This window comes from Leucoraja erinacea, chromosome 22 (assembly GCF_028641065.1).
Source record: "Leucoraja erinacea ecotype New England chromosome 22, Leri_hhj_1, whole genome shotgun sequence".
NCBI lineage: Eukaryota > Metazoa > Chordata > Chondrichthyes > Rajiformes > Rajidae > Leucoraja > Leucoraja erinaceus.
This window is the reverse complement of record NC_073398.1, coordinates 36,982,651-37,004,975: the sequence shown is the minus strand read 5'-3', so window position 1 is coordinate 37,004,975 and position 22,325 is coordinate 36,982,651. Positions and strand designations below refer to the sequence as shown.

General features: G+C 50.5%; 1 protein-coding gene across 1 annotated transcript in view; it reads right to left on the bottom strand.

The window, feature by feature from the left end:
* sema3ab (sema domain, immunoglobulin domain (Ig), short basic domain, secreted, (semaphorin) 3Ab) overlaps positions 1-22,325 on the bottom strand; it is a 124,716-nt gene that overhangs the window by 72,461 nt on the left and 29,930 nt on the right. Inside the window, exon 2 of the mRNA XM_055653508.1 lies at positions 14,453-14,614. Within this exon, the coding sequence (XP_055509483.1) occupies positions 14,453-14,614 (162 nt within the window). The remainder of the gene's footprint in view (positions 1-14,452; positions 14,615-22,325) is intronic.

Below are 22,325 nucleotides of genomic sequence, written 5' to 3'. Positions count from 1 at the left end.
TAACACAAGAACAGGCCAGGGTTATTAGTTTAGTTTAGAGATACAGCGTGGCAACAGGGCTTCCAGGTCACCGCACCGACCAGCGATCCCCGCACACTAACACTATCCTACACACACAGGGGACAATTTACAATTTTATCTATGCCAATTAACCAACAAACCTGCACGTCTTTGGAGTGTGGGAGGAAACTGGAGCACCGGGAGCAAACCCATGCAGGTCACGGGAAGAACGTACACACAGCGCCCGTAGTCAGGATGGAACCCGGGTCTCTGGCGCTGTGAGGCAGCAGCTCTACCCGCTGCACCAGCGTGCCAATCTATAGGCAGCTGTGTTTGCCCGACGGACAGCAGCAGGGGAAAAGATTTAATAGGAATCAGAGGGGTAACTTTTTTGCACAAAGAGGAGCAAAAGGATCATGGGAGCTGGCGCAGGATTCCCAAAAAGTTAATCTGTAATCGAATCGGTTGTAAAGAAACCAAACTCAATACAAGCATTTAGTTCACGAGGATCTTGTGAAATAAGATTCTTCACAAAAACAGGGAGGTTATGTTAAGGCATTGGTCAGGCAGCATTTGGTGAATTGTGAGCAATTTTGGGCCCCGTATCTGAGGAGGGATGTGCCGGCTCTGGAGAGGGTCCAGTGGAGGTTTACAAGAATGATCCCAGGAATGAGTGGGTTAACATATGATGAGCGTTTGTCGGCACTGGGCCTGTACTCGCTGGAGTTTAGAAGGATGAGCGGGGACCTCATTGAAACGTACAGAATAGTGAAAGGCCTGGATAGAGTGGATGTGGAGAGGATGTTTCCACTAGTGGGAGAGTCTAGGACTAGAGGGCACAGCCTCAGAATTAAAGGACGCTCTTTTATAAAGGAGATGAGGAGGAACTTCTTTAATCAGAGGGTGGTGAATCTGTGGAATTCATTGCCACAGAGGCCAATTCTCTGGAGGCTTTCAAGTGAGAGTTAGAGTTCTTAAAGATAGCGGAGTCAAGGGATATGGGGAGCAGGCAGGAATGGGGTACTGATTGGGGATGATCAGCCATGATCACATTGAATGGCGGTGCTGGCTCGAAGGGCTGAATAGCCTCTACTCCTGCACCTGTTGCTTATTACATGAAAGGGTGGTGGGTGTATGGAACAAGCTGCCAGAGGAGGTAGTTGAGGCTGGGATTATCCCAACGTTTAAGAAACAATTTGACAGGTACATGGATAGGACAGGTTTAGAGGGATATGGGCAAATGCTAGTAGGTGGGACTAGTGTAGATGGGGCATGTTGGTTGGTGTGGGCAAGTTGGGCTGAAGGGCCTGTTTCCACACTGTGTGCCTCTGTTAAACTGCGAGAGGCTGTGACAGGTGTTCTTGCCGTTAACACCAGCAGCTTCAGGCAGAGACAGGATGGACAACCTGATATCCCTGCTGTGTCTGCAGACTTTGCTGTAGTGCCAAGAATCCAATGTCAGTATAATCTGCCTAATCCGTTAAAATCCATCGCCCCTACATGGCATTAAGGTCACAAGCCTTAAAGAGACACTCAGCCATGGTGAGTGTTAGTAAACATCCATGAAATCTCCCTGCAGTCTAGAGAATGTGGATTTAAACGAGTCCCTGGGATGCAACTCATATCAGCGTTCCCATTCTGTCCTGTCATCTCTGGCTGGAAAGGTTTAGTTAACTTAACTACCACTATTATCACAGGTCAATGGTGCTTCAGTTCAGGTTAGTTTATTGTCCTGTGTACCGAGGTACAGTGAAAAGCTTTTGTTGCGTGCTAACCAGTCAGCGGAAAGACAATACATGATTACAATCGAGCCGTCCACAGTGTACAGATACAGGATAAAGGGAATAACGTTTAGTGCAAGGTAAAGCCAGTAAAGTCCGATCAAAGATAGTCCGAGAGTCTTCAATGAGGTAGATAGTAGTTCAGGACCGCTCTCTGGTTGGGGTAGGATGGTTCAGTTGCCTGATAACAGCCGGGAAGAAACTGTCCCTGAATCTGGAGGTGTGTGTGCGTTGGTTTTCACACTTCTGTACCTCTTGCCCGATGGGAGAGGAGGGAAGAGGGAGTGACCTTGATGGGCAGAATGGCCAAATTCTGATCCTATGATCATCATCATCATCGGAGGTCACTCAAACCGAGTATGACTGTCCTCTCCTCCCCATAGGGTCGTCCACTTGTGGGTCTGCAGATGTCTGTAGAGGCCGCACACCTTGATGAACCCATCTCATACTGTTTGTCTCCGGCCTTTGTCCAATCAACCTCCTCCCCTGTATCCACCCATCACTTGCTTGCTTTTATCTTGCCTGCCTTCCTCCAAGCTTTCTCTACACCCCTCCCCCCCCCCCCCCCCCCCCCCCCCTCCCTCCCCTCCATTTGAGAACCTGTGGTCGTGGGTTTAAGGTGAAGGGGGAAAGATTTAATAGGAACCTGAGGGGTAACTTTTTCACACAGAGCGTGGTGGGTGTATGGAACGAGCTGCCGGAGGAGGTAGTTGAGACAAACTATCGCAATGGTTAAGGAACAGGTACATGGAGAGGACAGGTTTAGAGGGATATGGGCAGATGCGGGCAGGTGGGACTAGTGTAGATGCGACATGTTGGTCGGTGTGGGCAAGAAGGGCCGAACGGCCTGTTTCCACACTGTATCATTCGAAGATCTCCGCCCCAAAGAAAAGTCCCGACTTAAAACGTCACCTATCCATGTTCTCCACAGATGCTGCCTGACCCGCTGAGTTACTCCAGCACTCTGTGTATTTTCTTTGTGAACCAGCACCTGCAGTTCCTTGTGCCTCTGTTTCGCTTGCCCAGTTGCGCTGGGCTGTGGACATTAATGCTGCTTCAAGAGGGCAGCACGGTGGCGCAGCGGGTAGAGCTGCTGCCTCACAGAGCCTGTACATTCTCCCCGTGACCTGCGTGGGTTTTCTCCAGGTGCTCCGGTTTCCTCCCACACTCCAAAGACGTACAGGTTTGTAGATTAATCGACTTTGGTGTGAGTATTCCCGCGCGCGCGCGTGTGTGTGTAGGACAGTGTTAGCGTGCGGGGATCGCTGGTCGGCACGGACTCGGTGGGCCAAAGGTCCTGTTTCTGCGCTGTATCTCTAAACTAGACTCCAAGTTCGGAGCAGAGATTTCAGATTCGATCACCAGAGGCAAGACACACAACATATTGAAGTTGTTTGCTGCAGATGCAATTATATTTTTCCAAATTTGTTTCTGCTCTCGTAACCTAAAACAGACCTTGAAGGAAGACGCTATAAACCATCCACTCACACAGACTTATCGAAGCGTGGCCTTTGCTTACAGTGTTACAACAATGCTCGCGGCTGCAGAGAAACCAGCAACCTTTCACCTCCTTTCTTAACCACGTCAAGGGTCATTTATAATTGTGGATCGTACTGAGTGAAAGGCACACTTCATTTCCTCCTCACTCGCCTGTATTAACCACAGATAACAGCAGCCTTCTATTGATCATCGCAACAACCCTGAGAGGAATAGATCAGGTAGACAGACGCACAGAGTCTCTCGCCCAGAGTAGGGGAATCGAGGACCAGAGGACATAGGTTTAAGGTGAAGGGGGAAAGATTTAATAGGAATCTGAGGGGTAACTTTTTCACACAGAGGGTGGTGGGTGTATGGAACGAGCTGCCAGAGGAGGTAGTTGAGGCTGGGATTATCGCAATGTCTAAGAAACAGTTAGACAGGTACATGGATAGGACAGGTTTGGAGGGATAAGGGCCAAACGCAGGCAGGTGGGACTAGTGTAGATGGGGCATGTTGGTCGGTGTGGGCAAGTTGGGCCGAATGGTCTGATTCCACGTTGTATCATTCTAATTGCATTTATACAGCATTAGATCAGAAGACATAGGAGCTGAATCAGGCCATTCGGCCCATCAAATCTACTCCGCCATTCAATCATGGTTGATCTATCTCTCCCTCCTATCCCCATTCTCCTGCCTTCTCCCCGTAACCCCCGACACCCGCACTAATCAAGAATCTAGCAATCTCCACAATAAAAATAACCACTGATGGCCTCTCCAGCCGTCTGTGGCAATGAATTACACTGATTCACCACCCTCTGGCTAAAGAAACTCCTCCCCATCTCCACTCTGAAGGTACTTCCATTTATTCTGAGGCTCCACAGATGCTGCCTGACCCGCTGAGTTATGGTGCAGCAGCATCTATGGAGCAAAGGAAATAGGCAACGTTTCGGGGCCGAAATCCTTATGGAAATAGGCAACTTTTCGGGCCGAAACCCTTCCGGGTTTCGGCCCGAAACGTTGCCTATTTCCTTAGCTCCATAGATGCTGCTGCACCCGCTGAGACTCCAGCACTCTGTGAACCCCTATCCATGAGTCCACAGATGTTGCCAGCACCCGCTGTCCAGCACTCTGTGAAACGTCACCTATCCATGTTCTCCACAGATGCTGCCTGACCCGCTGAGTTACTCCAGCACTCTGTGAAACGTCACCTATCCATCTTCTCCACAGATGCTGCCTGACCCGCTTAGTTACTCCAGCACTCTGTGAAACGTCACCTATCCATGTTCTCCACAGATGTTGCCTGACCCGCTGAGTTACTCCAGCACTCTGTGTCCTGCTCAACATTCCAACATCAGCAGTCTGTGGGCCTTGGATATAACCAGATACCTTTCCATTGAGAGTTACTGTTCCGTACGGGAAACTCCTTGATCTCTTGATCCATTGCAGTTCCAGATGACTGGTGATTTATACCAATCTATCAAGCAGTTTCCGTGCTCCATGACGCCATGACTCTAGACAGAGCATGTTTTACATTTTAACACTGCAGATTTATTTTGGAATGCAAGACAGATTGTTAAGTATACATTTTGGAAATTAGACTCTAAACTAACTTGTCCTGGCAATACATCTGCCATGTATAAATTTAACATGCATTTTCTACAAGGCTTCTTTGTTAGTTGTGGTGTGTTTCATCAGCGCGTGTATGGAGGGCACTTTCTGCAGCTTCACAGATGATGCATCTCCATGTTCCTACGGAGCAGAGGTTCCAGAGAGAAGCAAGTTGTCTCCTCCCGCGGCCCACTGAGGAACTGAGCCACTTAGACCACTGTGGACTTCCTAAAGGGCCTGTCCCACTTACGCGATCTTTTCGGGGACTGCCGGCACCCGTCATAGTCGCAGCAGGTCGACGAAAATGTTCAACGTGTTGAAAATCCAGCGGCGACCAGAACAAGGTGCGCCTCTTTGGGCGACTACTCACGACCGTACGGGCTTCACCCCGCGACATGTCGCCTGTATGATCGTGAATCATCTCCTCAGCCGCCCAACGAGTCGTGGCGTCTTTCTGGTCACCGCTGGGTTTCGAAAATCACCGAAAAAGTTGCCTAAGTGGGACAGGCCTTTTACACAGCCAGAAACGTTGCCTATTTCCTTCGCTCCATAGATGCCGCTGCACCCGCTGAGTTTCTCCAGCTTTTTTGTGTATCTTCGATTCTCCAGCATCTGCAGTTCCTTCTTAAACACTGGTTTAGTTCAGTTTAGTTTAGTTTAGAGATACAGCATGGAAACAGGCCCTTTACCCACCGAGTCCGCGCCGACCAGCGATCCCCGCACACTAACACTATCCTACACAATTTACAATTATACCAAGCCAAATAACCTCCAAACCTGTACGTCTGTGGAGTGTGGGAGGAAACCGGAGCACCCGGAGAAAACCCACGCAGGTCACGGGGGGAACGTGCAAACTCCGTACAGACAGCGCCCGTAGTCAGGATGGAACCCGGGTCTCTGGCGCTGTGAGGCAGCAGCTCTACCCGCTGCACCACCGTGCCACCCTGTCAGGAGACAAGTCTCTGCCCATCAATCCTGGAGATGCCTGCGTGTCTGGTGAAGCTTCTCAACCAGTACAACCCAATGCAATCCACAAATCCCCAGACGACACCACCATCGCGGGCAAGATAGCGAATAATGATGAGACGGAGTACAAGAAGGAGGTTGAGAACCTCGTGTCAAGACAACATTACTTCAGTGAGACCCAGCGCAGGCTCGGCAATCATTTCCCTGAACACCTCCGCTCAGTCCGCCTAGACCGGCCCGATCTCTCAGTTGCCAAACACTTCAACTCCCCCTCCCATTCCCACACTGACCATTCTGTCCTGGGCCTCCTCCACTGTCAGAGTGAGGAAATTGGAGGAGCAGCACCTCATATATCGCTTGAGCAGTTTACACCCCAGTGGTATGAACATTGACTTCTCTAACTTCAAGTAGCCTTTGCTTTCCCTCTTTCTCCGTCCCCTCCCCATTCCCAGTTCTCACACCAGTCTGACTGTCCCCGACTACAGTTTGTTTTGTCACCTTCTCCCAGCCAATGGTCTATTCTACATTTTCCTTGATCTCCATCCCATTTGATGTCTCGTTTTCACACCTTACCCTTCCATATCTCTGTGTCTCCCTCTCCCCTCACTCTCAGTCTGAAGAAGGGTCTTGACCCGAAGCATCACCTATTCTTTTTCTCCAGAGATGCTGCCTGTCCCTCCGAATTACTCCAGCACTTTGTGTAAACCAGCATCTGCAGTTCCTTCCTACACAATTTTACTCTCAATATCAGCAAGACCAAGGAGGTTGTATTTAACTTCAGGAAGAGGGATATGGGCCAAATGTAGACTGGTGGGACAAGTGTAGATGGGGCATGTTGGTCGGTGCGTGGGCAAGTTGGGCCGAAGGGCCTGTTTCCGCACTGTAAGACTCTATGATGCTAGCAAACAGCCCACGGACAAGGGGAACTCAGGCACTGTTCAAGCCTGCACCACTTCAGTCCCTCAATAACTGCTGGTCTCTGTGTGAAACCCAAACACACATAAACATTATGCCATCTGATAGAATGTATAACCTTGATCTTTTTGCTCCACCCCCCACCCCACCCCCAATTAGCGATCTTGTTCATTAGAAACAGAACGAAGCTCAAACAAATATCCCCAAAGTGCAAGATGAGATGGAGCAGAATTATGGAATGTTTGGTCTGCGAGTTAACATGAAAGCAGCAGGCGATGAATACACCAGACCCAGCCAGCAGGAGCCAAGAAGAAAATTAGGAATGAAGTGTTTAAAATATCGGCTGATGTTAAACTTTACTCCAGAGAGGATGAAATTGGCAGTGCAGATGCGAGTCCTGATACTGAATGTCCATGGATATAAATCAGTCGGCTGATGTAGTGATTGCAGGACTTTCCTGACAGGCCAGTTGGATGTAGCCCGGCTGTAAGTCACAATGTGAGTGAGGAATGCAATGTTTGTCGGCACTGGGCCTGCACTCGCTGGAGTTTAGAAGGATGAGCTGGGACCTCATTGAAACTTCCCAAATAGTGAAAGGCCTGGATAGAGTGGATGTGGAGAGGATGTTTCCACTAGTGGGAGAGTCTCGGACCAGAGGGCACAGCCTCAGAATTAAAGGATGTTCCTTTAGGAAGGAGATGAGGAGGAATTTCTTTAGTCTGAGGGTGTGTGTGTGCGCACGTGTGTGCTTATACGTGTGTGTACGCGCGTGTGTGCGCGTGTGTGTGTACGTGTGTGTGTGTGTGTACGTGTGTGTGTACGTGTGTGTGTGCACGTGTGTGTACATGTGTGTGTATGCGTGTACGTGTGTGTGTACGTGTGTGTGTACGTGTACGTGTGTGTGTGTGTGTGTGTACATCTGCTAACCTTATCAGAGATTATAATTTGGAAAGAGAAACCATTCCCTTTCCCTCCACAGATATAACCATATAACATATAACAATTACAGCACGGAAACAGGCCATCTCGACCCTACAAGTCCGTGCCGAACAACTTTTTTTTCCCTTAGTCCCACCTGCCTGCACTCATACCATAACCCTCCATTCCCTTCTCATCCATATGCCTATCCAATTTATTTTTAAATGATACCAACAAACCTGCCTCCACCACTTCCACTGGAAGCTCATTCCACACCGCTACCACTCTCTGAGTAAAGATGTTCCCCCTCATGTTACCCCTAAACTTCTGTCCCTTAATTCTGAAGTCATGTCCTCTTGTTTGAATCTTCCCTATTCTCAAAGGGAAAAGCTTGTCCACATCAGCTGCCTGACCGATTGAGTTCCTCCAGCACTTTGTGTTTGGCTCCAGGTTCCTGCATCTGCAGTTCCTTGTGTCTCCTTCATTCCCACCGACCACTGCGCTGGTCCCACAGATACAATAACCAGTCCCATCAGCACCAATCTGCTCATGGTCCATCGCCCAGCCAGCAGTTTGTACAACATGTGATGCAGCTTTTGAAGTGTTTCATATCCTGCAGCTTTATCAGTTTCAAAGATAAGTCCACAATTCCACTGCCACTGTTTGTCGGACTTGAATGGTTTATTTTTGCACACAGTTTGTGGACTGGAAATAAACATCAGTGTTATAATCACATGTAATTATGTGCCTGACTAAACCCAACCTCACCATCGAGACCACAAGGCAACTGGACCCTTCATGGAACTGCCCCGACCCGAACCATCTGACCCAGGAGTCCAGCATTCTCCGTCCACACACACAAGGAACTACAGAGAAACACAGTCTGGAGCAGCTCTGTGGGCGAGGCAACATCGATGGACTGAATGGACAGATTCATAAGAGTGTCAGGGCGAGTGCGGGTGTCAGAGGTTTGGGGAGAAGGCAGGAGAATGGGGATAGGAGAGAGAGATAGATCTGCCATGATTGTATGGTGGAGTAGACTGGATGGGCCGAATGGCCTAATTCTGCTCCTGTCACTCATGAACTATTGGGAGCTTCCTTGGCAAGTATTTTGCCCGTAGTTCTAGGGATCCATGTTCTAGTTTTACGACCTCTCCATTTTAAATGTCAGACAATCCACATTCAGAGTTGTAACGGAGGTTGAAATCTCTCGAATGCTTGGCATTCTTCAGCAGAACATTTACGTCCTGGATTCCATCTGCCGTGATGAGGTGTGTGAGATTCCCGTCAGGAATATTGTATGAAACTCAACACATGAGCCTACGCCTAGATTAATACAAGCGGCTTAAAATCCTGGCAGGGAACTGGCTGGAAGTGGAACGCAGATCTGGAGAGAAATCCTGGAGTTTATGTGTGGAATTCCTCGATGTAATGATCACGCACATCAGCCCGTGGGGTAGCCCTCATCACAATGGTCCACATGTAGAGCACAGGAGCAGGCCCTTCAGCCCACAATGTCCATGCTGTACATGATGCATACTTACAAGTTCTTATGTTCTAGGAGAAGACTTCAGCCATTCGGCCCATCAAGTCTACTCTGCCATTCAATCATGGCTGATCTATCTTTCCCTCTCAACTCCATTCTCCTGCCTTCTGCTGGAGTAATTCAGCAGGTCAGGCAACATCTCTGGAGAAAAATAACAGGTGGCGCTTATAGTCGGGACCCTTCTTCAGATTTGAGTCACCTATCCATGTTCTCCACAGATGCTGCCTGACCCGCTGAGTTACTCCAGCACTCTGTGAAACGTCACCTATCCATGTTCTCCACAGATGCTGCCTGACCCGCTGAGTTACTCCAGCACTCTGTGTCTATCTTGGTATAAATCAGCATCTGCAGTTCTTTGTTTCTACAAGGACGGCACGGTGGTGCAGCGGGTAGAGCTGCTGCCTCACAGCGGCAGAGACCCGGGTTCCATCCTGACTACGGGCGCTGCCTGTACGGAGTTTGCACGTTCTCCCCGTGACCTGCGTGGGTTTTCTCCGGGTGCTCCAGTTTCCTCCCACATTCCAAAGACGTGCAGGTTTGTAGATTAATTGGCTTCGGTATAAATATAAGTTATCCCTAGTGTGTGTGGGATAGTGTTAGTGTGCGGGGATCGCTGGACGGTGTGGGCTCGGTGGGCCGAAGGGCCTGTTTCAACTAAGTGATATGTCGATACAAACGGGGAGTGGGGGGAGTTGATTGGCAGGTTGGTGGACCAAGGCCAGAGATGAGAAGAAGACAGATATTGTGTACACTAGCACTCCCATCACCATTCCACAATATCATGTTCCTGACTTGGACTCTGGTCTAAGAAAAACACTTTCCGCAGATCCTCCAACAGGCTTTATTACATCGAACTGTGGCCCCTACTGCAATAAAATATTTAATAGGAGGATGTTGGTCTTAACAAGTTTAAAACAAAGTACTTTTCTTCAAAGCACAGATTTGGCAAAGGTTTGTTGCAGAGGAGACAGAGAGAGGGGAAGGCATGGGGAAGTGTCGTTTACTCTAGCACTCTGTGTAACGTCACCTATCCATGTTCTCCACAGATGCTGCCTGACCCGCTGAGTTCCTCCAGCTTTTGGTATATGTCTATGGTTTAAACCAGCATCTGCAGTTGCATAAAGTCAGGTAAAAGCCACTCACATGGCTTTAGGTTCCTAGGAATAAATATCATCAATAACTTCTCCAAGATCACCCATATTGAAGCAACAGCCAACAAAACCCAATAACTTCCACAGAACGCTTCAGAAGTCCGTCATGTCACCAACAACTCTCACCAACTTCTACAGATGCGCCGTAGAAAGCATTTTATCCGGACGCATCACAGCCACGGTTTGGGAACAGCTCCGTCCAAGGCCCGCAAGAAATTGCAGCGAATCGTGGACGCAGCCCAGACCATCACACACAAACCAACCTCCCTTCCACTGACTCCATCTACACCTCACGCTGCCTCGGCAAGGCCAGCAGCATCATCAAGGACCAGTCTCACCCCGGCCACTCCCTCTTCTCCCCTCTCCCATCGGGCAAGAGGTACAGAAGTGTGAAAACCAACGCACACACACCTCCAGATTCAGGGACAGTTTCTTCCCGGCTGTTATCAGGCAACTGAACCATCCTACCACAACCAGAGAGCGGTCCTGAACTACTATCTACCTCATTAGTGACCCTTGGACTATCTTTGATCAGACATTACTGGACTTCAATGTCTTTATTGGTGGGTAACAAGGATATACCGCGGTGGCTGTTGCTCCACCATTTGTGGAATTCAGTGGAGGCCGATTCACTGGATGTTTTCAAGAGAGAGTTAGATTTAGCTCTTAGGGCTAACAGAATCAAGGGATATGGGGAGAAAGCAGGAATGGGGTACTGATTCTGGATGATCAGCCATGGTCATATAGTGCTGCCTCGAAGGGCCGAGTGGCCTTCTCCTGCGCCTAGTGTTGATGTTTCTAGTTCACCAACAGAAACCTCAACGTGGAACGTGCAAACCCCGAGCTGCCGCCATTGTAGACTCGACCATGTTTGAACACAGCTGAGTTCCCCCACGGTACATTGCCCAGAGTGGGGGAGTCGAGAACAAGGGCATATAGGTTTAAGATGAGGGGGAATAATTTAGTTCATCGGTGCATTGGTTCTTGGAGCAGAATCAGGTCATTCGGCTCATCAAGTCTACTCCGCCATTCAATCATGGCTGATCTATCTCTCCCTCTCAACCCCATTCTCCTGCCTTCTCCCCATAATTTAATAGGGACCTGAAGAATAACCGTACACACAAAGGGTGGGGGCGGTCTGGAACGAGCTGCCAGGCTGGGACAATACAACGTTTAAGAAGCATTTAGACAGGTACATGGAATGGTCTGGTTTGGTGGGATATGGGCCAAACGCAGGCTGGTGGGACTAGTGTAGATGGGACATGTTGGGTGGTGTGGGCAAGTTGGGCTGAAGGGCCTGTTTCCACACTGTATTGATACAGACATAATGATAGCAAGCTGATACAAGATGCCAGAACTGGAGCTAAAGTAATGACCAGATACAACAAATGAAATACTTTTGCATATTTGTTATATATACCTCATTAGCTGGTTCAATTTGTTATTTATTGCTTCAGTGCGGGTCTGGTGCAGGTCTGGGTAATGTCGGAATTAAGTGCTAACAGGTGTTTCTTTAATGTTAGCAAAGGAACCAAATCATTGAAAAACGTCTGAAGAAGGGTCTCGACTCGAAACGTCACCTATTCCTTCTCTCCAGAGATGCTGCCTCACCCGCTGAGTTACTCCAGCACTTTGTGTCTATCTTCAGTGTAAACCAGCATCTGCAGTTCCGTCCTACACACTTTTTTCTCCAAATCTCAGCAAGACAAAGGGGGTAGTAATCAACTTCAGCAAGCAATGCAGGATATGGGCCAAATGTGGGTTGGTGGGACTGGTGTAGATGCGGCATGTTGGTCGGTGTGGGCAAGTTGGGCCGAAGGGCCTCTTTCCATCCTGTATCACTCTATGACTATATGATGCTACATTATACAGCAAACAGTGGACTGACAAGGAGAACTCAGGCAGGAACTAAGAGGAAAACACTCAGCTCCACTGTTCAAGCCTGCACTTCACTTCAGTCCCTCAATAACCGCTGCTCTCTGTAAAACCCAACCACACATCAACATTATGCCACCTGATAGAATGTATAACCTTGTTCATGTTTCCCCAATTAGTGTAGACCAGCATCTGCAGTTCCTTCCTACACGTTGAAAGGCAAAACTGGAGAAATCCCCTCTCCTCCTACCCCCTCTTCCCAGACAGCAAGGATCAAGCTGAACATGCCACCATGGTCGGTGACAGATCCAGCCTGTGTTAGCCCCAGTTATCTGGCCCGACATCGCTGTGGTCTGGAGCGCAGGTAGTCAGCTAAAGCTCCCCAGGACATTATTCCTGTCTTTATATCCAAGGCTTTTAAGCAAGGGTGTTTCCCAAGTTTACTGAGCCAGTGAATACATGAAAGAGTTGCTACAAGAAACCAAACAAAGCCCCAGTACACTTCACCACATCGGAATTTATAAGACAATTTAATATCTGCTATTTTTGAAGTTGGGTCCCGTTGAAGTGGTCTTTGTTAGCTTTGCTAAAACCAGCACATTGGGCCAGACAGAGAGAGACTAGCAAACCGCAGAAACACAAGACTGATGCATCGTCGGGGGGAGGGGGGGTGGAGGGGAGCGGAGGTTTGTCTGCTTTGAGAGGCAACAACTAGGATCAATGTTTTAAAATGAGACCTCGTTGATGAAAGAGGGGAGAGAGGATTGTTTGATCTTTCACAGAATAGTGAAAGGCCTGGATAGAGTGGATGTGGAGAGGATGTTTCCACTAGTGGGAGAGTCTAGGACCAAAGGGCACAGCCTCAGAATTAGAAACATAGCAAATAGGTGCAGGTGTAGGCCATTCGGCCCATCGAGCCAGCACCGCCATTCAATATGATCATGGCTGATCATACAAAACCAGGACCCCGTTCCTGCTTTCTCCCCATATCCCTTGATTCCGTTAGCCCCAAGAGTTAAATCTAACTCTCTCTTGAATTATAGGACGTTCCTTTAGAAAGGAGATGAGGAGGAATCTCTTTAGTCAGAGGGTGGTGAATCTGTGGAATTCTTTGCCACAGACGGCTGTGGAGGCCACAAGTCAATGGATATTTTTAAGGCAGAGATAGTTAGATTCTAGATTAGTACGGGTGTCAGGGGTTATGGGGAGAAGGCAGGAGAATGGGGTTAGGAGGGAGAGATAGATCAGCCACGATTGAATAGTGGAATAGACTCGATGGGCCGAATGGCCTAATTCTGCTGCTATGACATGAACTTGACAGGGTTGAAGGCTGTGAATCTACCAGATCTATTCGGACTTGTAGTGCCGAGATGGGCCGAGTTTCCGTGCTGTATTTGTTATATGGTTATATGTTACATTCCTCTCATGATTTGATACACCTCTATAAGATCGCCCTCATCCTCCTGCGCTCCATGGAATAAAGACCCAGCCTACTCAACCTCTCCCTGTAGCTCACACCCTCTAGTCCTGGCAACATCCTTGTAAATCTCTCTGCACCCTTCCCAGCTTGACAACATCTTTCCTGTAACACGGTGCCCAGAACTGGGCACAATACTCTAGATGTATCCTGTATCAATATTTCGACTGGTGAAGTTGCTAAATTTATATCAGGAGAAACAATTATTAAAAGCTGCTCCAGGAACGAGTCCCACACAATCTAAATATTTGTAACATCGTTTTTTGTCGCAGTTGTAGAGTTTTAAACTTTTTTGAACCAAGGTTAATAGTCAAAGTAGAAACACTTACACCCTGTAGGAGATGCATTAGACCATAGAGGGGGGGGGGGGGGGGGGGGGGGGGGGAGATATGGGGGGGGGGGGGGGGGGAAGGGGGGGGGGGAGGGGGGGGGGAGGGGGGGGGGGGGAGGGGGAGGGAGGGAGGGGGGGGGGGAGGGGGGGGGGGGGGGGGGGGGGGGGGGGGAGAAGGGAGAGGGGGGGGGGGGGGGGGAAATGGGGAAGGGGGGAAGGGGGGGAAGAGGTGAGGGGGGGGTTGGGGGGGGGGGATGGGGGGGGTGGGGCGGTGGAGAGAGGGGGGGGAGAGAGGGGGGGAGATTGGGGGGAAGAGGGGGAGAAGGGGGGGGGGGAGAGGGGGAAAAGGGGGGGAGAGGTGAGGGGATGGGGGGTTGGGGGGGGGAGAGTTGAGGAGCGGCCTTACCTTTATAGGACAGCTTGAGACGGGGCAAGCCGCTGCGGGCGAGGCCGCTGAGACGGGCGGGGAGGTGGAGGAGCAGGGCGGCGGCGAGCAGCAGCAACAGGCCCGGGGGCCGGAGCATCACGGCGGCGGCGGGGCCGAGCTCAGGCGGCGAGAGGCGGGAACCTGGAGACGGCAAATGGACAGTCAGACACCGGGACACAAACAGACAGAGACAGAGACAGAGACAGACACAGACAGACAGACAGATACACAGACAGACACAGACAGACAGACAGATACACAGACAGACAGGGACACAGACAGACACACAGACAGGCACAGACACACAGACAGACACACACAGACACCCGCAGCAACGACGGGACCCGTTGGCGCTGGGACGGGGGCCGGGCTGACACTTGGCGGGTGGGGACCGGGATTGGACGGGACGGGTACCTGGGGCGACAGGTGACAGGTGTGCGGGGTCCCGGGCTCTCACAGCCGGCGTCTCTCCCCCTCCTCGGCCGGGATCCCTCTCCTCCACTGTCTCAACCTTCCCCACCCCGTCTCTCCCTCTATATATCTGCCCCTCTCCCGCACCAAGCCCGGCCCGGCCCGCACTACCTCCCCGTCCCTGAGATAGAGAGAGAGAGATGGAGGGAGAGAGACGGAGGGAGAGAGGGGGCAGAGAGGGAGCGCACTAGCTCCAGCGGTTCCCCGCTCGGTCAGATGTCGGCAGCGTCTAGTTGTCAAATGTCCCGACAACGGAACAATGAGATTCCGCTCGACACAGCTTCACAGGGGCCGCAAACACGGTGACCCACAGAGGCGCACACACACACACACACACACACACACACACACACAGGGATACAGACAGAGAGACAGACACACACACAGGGACACACACAGAGACACACGGACACACAGACAGACAGACAGACACACACACACACACAGGGACACAGACAGAGAGACAGACACACACACACACAGACAGACACACACACACACACACACACACACACAGACACACACACACACAGACAGAGAGGGACACACACACACACACACACAGGGACACACACAGAGACACAGAGACACACGGACACACACACAGGGACAGACACACAGACACATTACACATCAATACCATTCACACGAGGTGTCCGCAGTGTCCGCTTCTCCCCACAGAAGTTACTCCAGCACTCTGTGTTTATCTCCAGTGTAAAGCAGCATCTGCAGTTCCTTCCTCCACATGGCGCAGCGCGGATTCTGTCGCCAAGTGTAACTCGGGCGGCCGTGTAACACACACACACACTCACGCACACTCACACTCACACTCACACACACGCACACAGCGGCCGCACACGCCGGTCCTCAGGCCGCTGTCCGCTCGGTACAGTCGGCGTCGCTCCACAGTTGAACAATTGCAGCGTCTGCAGTTCACAGTCAACGCACCAGCGATGGACAAGTCCCCAACTCGCCCCGAATCCGCACTCGCTCACTGCCCGGGCGCCGCGGAAAGAGGAGGAGAAGGGGGCGTGTAACGCAGCGCTCTCCCCCTCCCTCTCTCCCCCTCTCTCCCTCCCTCTCTCTCCCCCTCTCTCTCCCTCTCTCTCCCTCTCTCCCTCCCTTCTCCCTCTCTCTCCCTCCCTCCCTCTCTCTCCCCCCCCCCCCCTCTCCCCCTCCTCCCTCTCTCTCTCTCCACGCTCTCCCTCCCCCTCCCCCTCCCCCCCCCCCTCCCTCCCTCTCTCCCCCTCCCTCTTCTTTGTCTGCATTCTCTCCCTCCCCACTCTCACCCTCCCTCCCTCTCTCTATTCGGACTCTCCTCCTCCCTCCCTTCTTCTCTCTTCTTCTCTCCTCCTCTCTTCTCCCTTTCTCTCCACCTCTCCCTCTTTCTCTCCCCCTCTCTCCCTATCTACCTGTCACCTTCCCTTCACCCATTCTACATTTCCTTTTAACAGCGTCTCCTTTGACCTGTAGTTTTCACACCTTACCCTTCCTTATCTCTGTGTCTCCCTTTCCCCTGACCCTCAGTCTGAAGAAGGATCTCGACCCGAAACCTCCCCCATTCCTCCTCTCCGCAGATGCTGCCTGATCCGCGGAGTTACTCCAGCACTTTGTGTTTATCTCCAGTGTAAACCAGCACCTGCAGTTCCTTCGCACCCACCCACACACCTGTGTTTATTTGACTCTCCGGACAATGTCCGGGGGATTCGCTGAATGCCACCAAGCACAGGGCAGGTTGTGTGAGGAGAGGCGGGAGGTGGCGGGGAGACTGGGCGACTACTAGTGACCTGTGGTCACCGCCGGCTTGCCCGGGTAACGAGGGGTCAGGCCGGGGTCCAGCCAAACACAGCGAGGATTCTCCCCGACTCTCTGCACTCACTTTGTGCCTTCAAGGAACACGTTAACCACGTCTGTAGCTGTCAGAGACGAACACAGAGTGATGGAGTAACTCAGCGGGTCAGGCAGCATCTGTGGAGAACATGGATAGGTGACGTTTCACAGAGTGCTGGAGTAACTCAGCGGATCAGGCAGCGTCTGTGGTGAACATGGATAGGTGACTTTTCAGCTCGAAACCCTTCTTCAGTCTGAGAGTCAGGGGAGTGGGAGTCATAGGGTGACAGGCCCTTCGTCCCAACGCCCACATCGGTCAACAAAGTCCCATCTACACCAGTCCCACCTGCCCACGTTTGGCCCATATCCCTCCAAACCTGTCCTATCTATGTACCTGTCTAACGTTGGGATAGTCCCAGCCTCAACTACCTCCTCCGGCAGCTCGTTCCATGCACCCACCACCCTCTGTGTGAAAACGTTACCCCTCAGATTCCTATTAAATCTTTCCCCTTCACCTTGAACCCGTGTCCTCTGGTCCTCGATTCCCCTACTCTGGGCAAGAGACTCTGTGCATCTACCTGATCTATTCCTCTCATGGTTTTATACACGTCTATAAGATCACCCCTCATCCTCCCGCGCTCCATAGAATAGAGACCCAGCCTGCTCAACCTCTCCCTGTAGCTCACACCCTCGAGTCCTGGCAACAGGGCGGTCACGGTGGCGCAGCGGGTAGAGTTGCCGCCTCACGGCGCCAGAGACCCGGGTTCCATCCCGACCACGGGTGCTGTCTGTACGGAGTTTGCACGTTCTCTCTCCCCGTGACCTGCGTGGGTTTTCTCTGGTTTCCTCCCACACTCCAAATACCTAAATTTAAAATGGTCTCTAGTGAGTGTAGGATTGTGTGTGTGTGTGTGTGTGTGTGTGTGTGTGTGTGTGTGTGTGTGTGTGTGTGTGTGTGTGTGTGTGTGTGTGTGTGTGTGTGTGTGTGTGTGTGTGTGTGTGTGTGTGTGTGTGTGTGTGTGTGTGTGTGTGTGTGTGTGTGTGTGTGTGTACATGTGTGTGTGTGTGTGTGTGTGTGTGTGTGTGTGTACGATAGTGTGTGTGTGTGTGTGTAGGGTCGCTGGCCGGCGGGGACCCGGTGGGCCGAAGGGCCTGTTTCCGTGCTGTATCTCTAAACTAAACATCCTGGTAAATCTTCTCTGAATCTAGGTGTGAAAACGACAGGTGAAGGGCGATACAGAATGGGTCATAAATAGCTGGGGAAGGTGACAAGACGGCACACAATCGGGCGGGCTGTCAGACCAGCAGTTTAGCCCAGACCCGGCATCAAAGGTGTTAATTAAAGGAAGCTGTTGGACGCTAAACAAACGCAGGAGCAGCATCGTCACAGCCCGGCTCCTACATCACACCACCAATCCGCTCAGTTCCCCATTAAACTGGCACGGCAGTAACACAGCGTGTTCACACACACTCACACTCACACACGCTCACACACACTCATACACACACCAACACTCGCACCCACTCACACCCACACTCACACACTCACTCACACACGCTCACACTCACTCACACACACACACACACTCACACACACACACACATGTACATACACACACACACACACACACACACACACACACACACACACACACACACTCACACACACTCACACACACACACATGTACATACACACACACACACACTCACACACACACACACTCACACACACACACTCACACACACACACTCACACACACTCACACACACACACACACACACACACACACACACACACACACACATGTACATACACACACACACACACACACACACACACACACACACACTCACACACACACACTCACACACTCACACACACACACATGTACATACACACACACTCACACACACACGCACTCACACACATATATATATATATAATAAACAAGTAACCAAGTCCAGTGTGTATATATAATGTGTGTGTTATATTCAGATTTTTTTTAAATATATCTTAGAAATATATATATATTGTTAAGAAAGTGTTAGATGCATATTTATAATAAACAAGTAGAAGTCCAGTGTGTGCGTAATATACATATATGAGTTTATACATGGAACTTTGTTTTCTTGTTTATTATATTTAAAGAGTACAATGTTTACATATTCTGTTGTGCTGCTACAGGTAAGATTCTGTCTGGGACACACAATTATAAAACACTCTGACCTGTCTAAATGTCTTTTAAATGTTGGGAGAGTCCCAGCCTCAACTACCTCCTCCAGCAGCTCGTTCCATACACCCACGTTACGTTACCCCGCGGGTTCCTATTAAATCTTTCCCCAAGTGGGACTGGCCCTTAGAAAACTGTTGGTCACTCATTGATGAGACCCATTGGTGAGCAAGTGCAGGGGTCAACGGCAAGACTGACCGGTGGGAGGGGGGACGGGGGGTGAAGGGGATACAAACCCTGGCCCTTGCCCAGAGGCGTTGGGACTTTGGTGTGGAGTGTCTGACTCGTGATGGTGAGTTGAGGGAGCTTTGACTCATCTTGTCTTGTGGTCGGCACCCTGGTAAATCCCACAAACATCCTTTAAATGAATCCACCGGCCAATTTATTGTTAGGAAAAACTGGTTGAGGAATGGTTTGGATCCAACCCAGGAAAAACCTTGCTGTTCCTCCTCAAAGAAAGAATGTTGGACAAGCACCCAAAGTGGTGGGACTGGATGCCAGAGGAACACACAAGGCAACAGAGGACTTCTTCAGCACAGAGTAATTGGCAGCTTAAAATATCAACTCAAATCCCCAAACAGCTCGTCCAGAGACAGGAATAGAATCCCATGACCTGGGGTGGCAAATATTGACAGGGAAGTTATTTGCAGAAGATGCAATGGATGAATGAATGAATGCATGATTGAATGAATGAATGTATGAATGAATGGGTTCAGAAGAGATCTGAAAGGAAAGGTTTCGAGTGCTGTAAGTCAGTGATTTATACGGGTGTCAGGGGTTATGGGGAGAAGGCAGGAGAATGGAGTTAGGAGGGAGAGATAGATCAGTCATGATCGAATGGTGGAGTAGACTTGATGGGCCGAATGGCCTAATTCGGCTCCTATCACATGACATTTATGGTCCCTTATGTTTCCTTCATCATCGTTACTTTTTTGCATCTTTCATTCATTTGTTCTATATCACCCTACATCACCGTCTAGAAAATCTCCCTGACCCGCTGAGTTACTCCAGCACTCTGTGAAACGTCACCTATCCATGTTCTCCACAGATGCTGCCTGACCCGCTGAGTTACTCCAGCACTCTGTGAAACGTCACCTATCCATGTTCTCCACAGAGATGCTGCCTGACCCGCTGAGTTACTCCAGCACTCTGTGAAACGTCACCTATCCATGTTCTCCACAGATGCTGCCTGACCCGCTGAGTTACTCCAGCACTCTGTGAAACGTCACCTATCCATGTTCTCCACAGATGCTGCCTGACCCCGCTGAGTTATGGTGCAGCAGCATCTATGGAACGAAGGAAATAGGCAACGTTTCGAGCCGAAACCCGGAAGGGTTTCGACCCGAAACGTTGCCTATTTCCTTAGCTCCATAGATGCTGCTGCACCCGCTGAGTTACTCCAGCACTCTGTGAAACGTCACCTATCCATGTTCTCCATAGATGCTGCCTGACCCGCTGAGTTACTCCAGCACTCTGTGTCTATCTTCCGTCATTTTTATCGTCCCATTGGACACATACAGCGCTCCACATAGAGGTCTCCATCATGGGAATATTAGTGGGTATTAATCCTCCTGACAGATGAGTCACGTCAGGCATCTTATGTCCCCAGAGTCGACCACTGCTGGCTGAGGAGTAATATCTCTGCATGGTGATCATCTGTCTGTAACTCAGACAGCCAGGCATGCCGCCGTCAGCTTGTCACAGAAAGATGACCCTGACACACACTGGGATGTGGAAATAGATTCATCTGTTGGGACGTCAGGACCTCCTGTCTGTTTTAACACTGATGGATCATGTGGACAGAGACTAGTTGGGTTCAAGTTTTACACATCGGCTGAAGTTCAGGAGCAGCTGGGCTGAGTTTAGTTTAATATCACGTGTACCGAGGTACAGTGAAAAGCTTTTGTTGCGTGCTAACCAGTCAGTGGAAAGACAATACATGATTACAATCGAGCCGTCCACAGTGTACAGATACAGGATAAAGGGAATAACGTTTAGTGCAAGGTAAAGCCAGTAAAGTCCGATCAAGGATAGTCTGAGGGTCACCAATGAGGTAGATAGTAGTTCAGGACCGCTCTCTGGTTGTGATAGGATGGTTCAGTTGCCTGATAACAGCTGGGAAGAAACTGCCCCTGAATCTGGAGGTGTGTGTGCGTTGGTTTCACACTTCTGTACCTCTTGCCCGATGGGAGAGGGGAGAAGAGGGAGTGACCGGGGGTGAGACTGGTCCTTGATGATGCTGCTGGCCTTGCCGAGGCAGCGTGAGGTGTAGATGGAGTCAATGGAAGAGAGGTTGGTTTGTGTGTGTGTGATGGTCTGGGCTGCGTCCACAACTCTGGACGGGTGAGGCAAGGGTGTCGGGGGTTATGGGGAGAAGGCAGGTGAATGGGGTTGAGAGGGAAAGATAGATCAGCCATGATTGGATGGTGGAGTGAACTTGATGGGCCGAATGGTCTAATTCTGCTCCTATCACTCATGACCTGATGACAATGGGCACTGTGGTACCCTGCCGCCTGGAGATGAGGATCAGAGCCACAGGAACACAGATGGTCAAACGTCCAGCTCACCAGTGACCTTGGGCTTGGATCAGGCTGTGGGCCGATGGGCTGGAGGAGAGGGGTGGGGGTTGGATGTATCTAGGGTTCTGGGAGAAGGATTGTGGTCTATCTCGTGAGAGGGGAGGGGTCTGTGCATGTGGGTGATGGGGTGGGGGAGACACAAAGTCCTACCCCACATAAACAGGCCCTTCACCCATCATGTCCATGCTGATCTTTAGCTCATCTACTCTAAGCCCGTTTCCTTCCCTGTGTTATGTGTGAAACATAAAACAAGGCCGGCATAGTGGTGCAGCGGGTAGAGCTGCTGCCTCACAGCGCCAGAGACCCGGGTTCCATCCTGACCACGGGCGCTGTCTGTACAGAGTTTGCACGTTCTCCCCGTGACCTGTGTGGGTTTACTCTGGGTGCTCCGGGTTCCTCCCACACTCCGCAGACAGGCAAGGTGGTCTATTAATTGTCTTCTGAAAATTGCCACAGTTGTGTAGGATGTGAAACTCTGATAACACAGACGTTGTGTACCAGTGATCGATGGGCCATGCGGACTCAGTCAGGACTGCTTCCATGGTGTATCTCTAAACTAAACCACGCCCATATCTTTCACTGCCTGACCGCTGAGTTACTCCAACACTCATCGTCTTTCAATGACTTGCCTGTTCAAGTATTTCTTTAAATGCTTTTTACATGCAGCCCACCACCTCCCCTGGCAGATATCCATCTCTCTCTCTCTGTAAATAAACCTCAATATCCTAGAAAACATCTTC